The sequence below is a fragment of the Schistocerca serialis genome, chromosome 1 (genome assembly GCF_023864345.2).
Source record: "Schistocerca serialis cubense isolate TAMUIC-IGC-003099 chromosome 1, iqSchSeri2.2, whole genome shotgun sequence".
Classification (NCBI taxonomy): Eukaryota; Metazoa; Arthropoda; class Insecta; order Orthoptera; family Acrididae; genus Schistocerca; species Schistocerca serialis.
The window spans coordinates 351880608-351887550 of NC_064638.1; the positions used below are offsets into that span (position 1 = coordinate 351880608).

A 6943-nucleotide genomic window follows, 5' to 3' on the forward strand; every position below is an offset into this window, starting at 1 on the left:
AATCGTCTCACGTCACTATTAGTTTATTGCTTCCGTTACGACTGTAGATGCGATTCGATTGCCGGCCATTGCACAATAATATCCGTGACCAGTCTAGTGGGACTCCTTTAATGTAACTGAACGCCGTCATTTCCAGTGGCTCGTCTGTGGTCGCGTGACAGCAGAGACACCGTAGTGACAGCACCTTGACTACACTGCGCGTACCCGCATGCAGGTGTTGTGTGTGTGTGTGTGTGTGTGTGTGTGTGTGTGTGTGTGTGAGCCGGCCGCGGTGGCCGAGCGGTTCTAGGCGCTTCTGTCCGGAACCGCGCTGCTGCTGCTGCGGTCGCTAGTGGTAGCATGCATTTTGTATATGCCTTCTGGAGCACTGTTCAGTTTGTTTTTACCTTCAGTGTAGTACTTAAGATAAAGTTTTCTTCATTACAATGATGGAATCTTGTGTATCAAAAGATGTGTGAATGCAACTTCCACAGTAGTAAGAATATTAAATAATTTGCGTACATATTTTTGAAACGTTAAGACGTATGATCGTGCTCAGAGAGTTTGAGGCAATAGAATGTTAACAGCTAATTAACTACAAGAGTTTAATCATTAATTAGCTTTTTGTACTGTTGATGTTATTCGGTACTTGTTCTAGATTAAGCAAAAGTCATAAAAGGTAAACACTTATTTTCTGTAAAAGCCGGACATTGTGGGCATAAACAGATGTCATTCATAACAAAACATTTTACAAGCGTTGTTAAGAAATTGTCAGAAAACTAATACTTCCTGCCAAACTATTTTTCCAGGGAGCACCTGATGATCACAACGAGTCGCGTTCTCTAAATATCTTGAATGAATGATCTGATATCGGACGCAATCCCGACAAGCCAAGATATAATTTTTTCTTTCTTCTTCTATGGAAGCGGCAAACTAAAAGGTTCACATACAACAAAAACGGACTATCATCAAAGACCTGTAATTCTATGAACTGTAAAACGGAAAGAAGGAAGAAATCAATAGAGATGCAGCACAAATTCGGAATGTTTTAAGGATGAGGAAGGAAATCGGCCTTGCCCTTTTAAGGTGCCATCCCGGCATTTACCTGGAGCAATTTAGAAAAAAATGACGGAAAGCCTAAATCAGGATGAGCAGATGCTGAGTTAAAATTCCGTCCTTCCGAACGTGAATACAGAGAGCTTAACCAATACGCCATCTCGCTCGGTTCTTGTAAAAATAACAGTACAATGTTTCACCTGGTCATATGTAAAAATAATAAGCATTGCATTAATATTAGGAATTTCGGAGTAATTAGGCTAACTACACTTTAGAAACTTGGCTATCTGCTCTGTGTCACATGACACCAATTGTGTCGCGCATGCGCCGCCGAGTGTGTAGAGACACGTGTTGCCTTTGTTGCAGTCACGTTTACGGCGCCGTACTGGATCCTCGACACAGACTACGACAGCTTCGCCGTCGTGTGGTCGTGCACCAACTTCGGGCTCTTCAGCATACGTAAGTATTTGTCATAGTCAACATGATACTGAGACGACCCCCAAGGGCTTCTACTATGTTATTAGTTCTAAACTTCGCCCGTCCCTCACGCTTTATTTCTGTCATCGAACCAAAAATTAAATATAAAATTTTCTCCTTCTTCTGTTAAGTGATTTCTAGAAATTTCACTGTTATGCTACACGAGACACTGCCCAGTGGACGCTGCTCTGAACTCCTGAAGTCTTTTTCACTAATATTATAAAATAATTTTCTGTTATTTGCAGCCTTCTAAGATTGAGGTGTAAGTGATATGTCAAGCGAATGGGAAGCCCGCGGAAAAAGAGACACCAGTCTTTCCCAAAATAAGTCTTGAACATTCGTTATAATAAGTGGACAAAATTCCTCCAATTGGAATAGAGTCTACGGCTTTCTTTGTAGGAAGGCTACAATTATTTACTTTATGACTTTCGTGTTGAAAGAAAAGGTAGTTCGGGCTGTATGGCGAAGTGTTTATCAAGTACGTATATTTTCTCGACTAACACTTCACTAGATAAATTTCCCTACAGGTACAATATTCCCGATTGGAATTTCACTTGTTAAGTGTTAGAAAAGCTACGTCCACACTATAATGACATTACATTGACATCATAATTTTACTCTTATCATCTACATATCTTAGAATGTGTCCTATCAACCGATACCATCTTGTCTCCCCAATTCTATTCAGTACCTCCTCGTTAGTTACGTTATGTATCCACCTAATCTTCAGCATAGTTCTACAGCACCACATTTCAAAAGACCTAAGCCGAAACAAGGCCCCGGGAGTAGACAACATTCCAGTAGAACTACTGACGGCTTTGGGAGAGCCAGCCTTGACAAAATTCTACCAACTGGTGAGCAAGATGTATGAGACAGGCGAAATACCCTCAGACTTCAAGAAGAATATAATAATTCCAATCCCAAAGAAAGCAGGTGTTGACAGATGTGAAAATTACCGAACTATCAGTTTAATAAGCCACGGCTGCAAAATACTAACACGAATTCCTTACAGACGAATGGAAAAACTGGTAGAAGCCGACCTCGGGGAAGATCAGTTTGGATTCCGTAGAAATGTTGGAACACGTGAGGCAATACTAATCCTACGACTTATCTTAGAAGAAAGATTATGGAAAGGCAAACCTACGATTCTAGCATTTGTAGACTTAGAGAATGCTTTTGACAATGTTGATAAGAATACTCTCTTTCCAATTCTTAAGGTGACAGGGGTAAAATACAGGGAACGGAAGGCTATTTACAATTTGTACAGAAACCAGATGGCAGTTCTAAGAGTCGAGGGGCATGAAAGGGAGGCAGTGGTTGGAAAGGGAGTGAGACGGGGTTGTAGCCTACCCCCGATGTTATTCAATCTGTATATTGAGCAAGCAGTAAAGGAAATAAAAGAAAAAAATCGGAGTAGGAATTAAAATCCATGGAGAAGAAATAAAAACTTTGAGGTTTGCCGATGACATTGTAATTCTGTCAGAGACAGCAAAGGACCTGGAAGAGCAGCTGAACGGAATGGGCAGTCTCTTGAAAGGAGAATAAAACATGAACATCAACAAAAGCAAAATAAGGAAAATGGAATGTACTCGAATTAAATCGGGTGATGCTGATGGTAGTAGATTAGGAAATGAGACATTTAAAGTAGTAAATGAGTTTTGCTATTTTGGGAGCGAAGTAACTGATGATGGTCGAAGTAGACTGGCAATGGCAAGGGCAGCGTTTCTGAAGAAGAGAAATTTTTTAACATCGAGTATAGATTTAAGTGTCAGGAAGTGTTTTCTGAAAGTATTTGTATCGAGTGTAGCCGTGTATGGAAGTGAAACGAGGACGATAAATAGCTTAGACAAGAAGAGATAGAAGCTTTCGAAATGTGGTGCTACAGAAGAATGCTGAAGATTAGGTAAGTACATCACATAACTAATGACGAGGTATTGGCTAGAATTGGGGAGAAGAGAAATTTGTGGCACGTCTTGACTAGAAGAAGGGATCGGTTGGTAGGACATATTCTGAGGCATCAAGGGATTACCAATTTAGTATTGGAGGGCAGCATGGAGGGTAAAAATCGTAGATTGAGACCGAGAGATGAATACACTAAACATATTCAGAAGGATGTAGGTTGCAGCAGGTACTGGGAGATGAAGAAGCTTGCACAGGATAGAGTAGAATGGAGAGCTGCATCAAACCAGTCTCTGGACTGAAGACCACACAAACAAGAACTACTCTGTTCGTGTCTAATGGTTTCTCATCCATGTCTCATTTCAATACATGGCTACACTCCAGAGAAAAACCTTCAACGAATACTTCCTAACAATTAAGTACCATTAGATGTTGACAAATTTCTCTTCTTTATAATTGCTTTTCTTGACATTGCCGGTCTACATTTTATGTCCAGTCTCTACTTCGGCCATAGCCAGTTACTTTGTTGCCCAAATAGCAAAACTCATCTACTGTTTTAAATATATTATTTCCTAATCTAATTACGTCAGTATCACCTTATTTAATTCTACTTCGTTGCATTATCCTTATTCTGCTCTTGTTGATGTTCATCTTATATCCTCCTTTCAAGACACTGTCCATTCCGTTCAAAGGCTCTTCCAAGTCCTTTGCTGTCTGTGACAGAATTAAAATGTCATCGGCATACCTCAAAATTTTTATTTCTTCTACCAGCACTTTAATTCCCACTTTTCTTCGGTTTCCTTTACTGCCTTCTCCGTGTACAGATTGAATAACATGGGAGATTGGCTTCGGCCCCGTCTCCCTTCCTTCTCAACCAGTGCTTACCTTTCCTTTTCCTTTACTGCCTCCTCCGTGAACAGATTGAATAACATGGAAGATTGGCTTTGGCCCCGTCTCCCTTCCTTCTCAACCAGTGCTTCCCTTTTTTTCTGTACAAACTGTAGATAACCTTTCGCTGCCTGTATTTTACCCCTGTTCAGATTCCCGGCTTGAATCCAACGGAACGCCCTTGGAGTGATTTAGATCCTCGACTTCGCTGCAGATACCAGTGTCTGCCATCACTACCTTCTTTGATTTCTGCTTTTGAAGTAGCATGGGCTGCCAATCCTCCAAAGACCGTCAGAGACGCCCTCTTCAGATGTTTCCAGGAAACTTCACGCCCTCATAAAGCGAAGAGTGTACACACCTCATATTAGTGTCCACTAATAGGGGTCGGGCTACCTGCGAGTTAGTCGTTTACCGTTTGTGTAGCTAACGGCAAATCCCCTGTCGGCAGGTAACGCTTGGATCCTGACACGCGACCGCTTCCCGACGCTGGAGGTGATGGAGCGCGCCTACTCTGCCGTGGACCGCCACGGCGTCTCCAGGGCTTTCTTCATCCGGACCGACCAGAGGAACTGTCCCAGCGTCTACTGAGCTCGCGGCCGCTTCACGCCGTGCCAGCGTCCTGGATTTACTGCGTGAACTGTCCAATCTTATGACTCCCTTGAGGAAAATAGCCCATATGTATTCCGAAAGACTATAGGGAACGTCTGTCTACAAAGATACGCGTCGCTACGCTTTGGACTACATCTTTCAATCTGTGATCCTACTGTTTAGATTCGAAGACCGTGGTCTACTTGAAGAAATATTATAATTAGGTCTTTTTCCTGAAGACCACGGTCTAGTTGGAGAAATGTTATAATCAGTTTTTTTTCTTGGTTTATTTAAAGAGAATGGCGGTGCAATACATTTCGTACCGCAGCGCCTCGCCTTTCCGACTGTCAAGTCCATAAAAGTTTCAAATGGCTGTAAACCGAATCTATAACGTATTTCGTGCACAAGTACATCGTCCAAAGGGTTTAAATTTTTTTAGTGGTAGTGAATGTTTTGGAAGCATATGCTTCACTTCTGAAGAGGATCTACGTCTCTTAATTTCTACCAATATTGTATGATTTTAAATATATTGTTCCACTAGAAAAGCATTTCCCACCATTCGTGGTAGCTGTTTACATGCTACAGCGGCTATCTAAATGTGAGAAGTATCACGTCATCATAGCAGACAGATTAAACTTTCGTTAGCGTTGCTGCAACAGATCTATTTCAAATACACGTGCATAGTTATTTTTATTGTAAATATATTTATTGTAGTATTTATTGTAGGTGTTGTTGTTTTGAATGAAATGTATGAAATAAAATTATCTTTTTTATAAGAATTGATGCAATGCCATGTCAGGAATCGTTTGAACCCAATTTAACTATCTTCAAGCCAAATATTTATTTATTTAACCAGATCAGATTAGGACCATTATGTCCTCTCTTATAGCAGACCAGGGTTTCAATAGACATACAGTACATTTTTACATCACATGCACCTAAGAAATAACAATTTCAATATGGCAAAGAGTCTTAAAATGTTTTGAGTGTCTATAGGGTCAATGTGAGTTGATAATACTGACTAGAAACTGATAAAGGTACTACTGGCAGTTCTTGTACTCCTGGTGCTGCTGCCACTAATATTAGTAGTAGTAGTTGTTGTTGTTGTAGTAATAATAATAATAATAATAACAGAAATATAAAGAAGTTGTAGGTGAAAAAGTATATATTTTCTGATATAGCGAGTTTTGAAGAAAGAAAATTTAAGGAGACCACCAGTTAAGAATAATGGGAAACGAGGAAGATTAAGTTGGCAACAAGGATGTACAAGGTAACGAGTGTTTATAGAGACAACGGCAATCATTATTGTTTCTTTAGTAAATATGTCATTAACTGTCTTCTGAAGATGGACATGTTGTTTGTTTCTCTAAGTTATTCTCGAGTCGGCTTCCTGCTACTTTGAAGGACTTTGAGAAAGTGCCTGAACGGTGGAATAGGGCAAAAAGGATTTTGCTCGCATGGGAACAGGTGTTTCTGCCAAGCTGTTCAGACAAGAGCATTAAACACGAGTAGAGAACCGAGGAACAGTGTACGTTGGTAAGAAAGATGGTATGGAGATCTCGGTGCTTGTCTACACCCAATCAGGATGCAGTGAATATAATGGTGAAATGTGATCAGAAAATCAAACATCACAGACATAACGAACATAGGTTCCAGGTGCCATGAGCTTTCCTGAGAAAGACCTTGCGGCAGTAAAACAGAAGAAAAAGCAGTTTTTGATCAGTGTGTGCTGTCTGTGTTGTCTTACAGCTGTGAGACCTGGACACTTCATGAATATACAAGACGAACATTTAGAATTGCTTAGTGAGTCATGGGAAGACCTAAGTTTGGATTTACAAGGAAGTATATAAAGTAGGACATAAGACATGAGATAAATTACTGATGTCAAAGACATCTTGGAGAGATCAGACACTACAAAACGGCAATGGGCCTGCCATGTCACCAGAAGAATAATGATCGATGGACAAAAGCGTTATAGAAGTAGAATCCAAGAGACAGAGAGAGACCACGAGAAACACCGCCAGATCTATGGGATAAAGGTCTGCAGAAGATCGGA

General features: G+C 40.6%; 1 protein-coding gene across 1 annotated transcript in view; it reads left to right on the forward strand.

The window, feature by feature from the left end:
• Positions 1-5553, forward strand: part of LOC126457422 (apolipoprotein D-like) — a 48473-nt gene extending 42920 nt beyond the window's left edge. The window contains exons 5-6 of the mRNA XM_050093694.1: positions 1402-1494; positions 4748-5553. Of these exons, the coding sequence (XP_049949651.1) occupies positions 1402-1494; positions 4748-4887 (233 nt within the window). The 3' untranslated portion in view covers positions 4888-5553. The remainder of the gene's footprint in view (positions 1-1401; positions 1495-4747) is intronic.
• The last annotated feature ends 1390 nt before the right edge of the window (positions 5554-6943 follow it).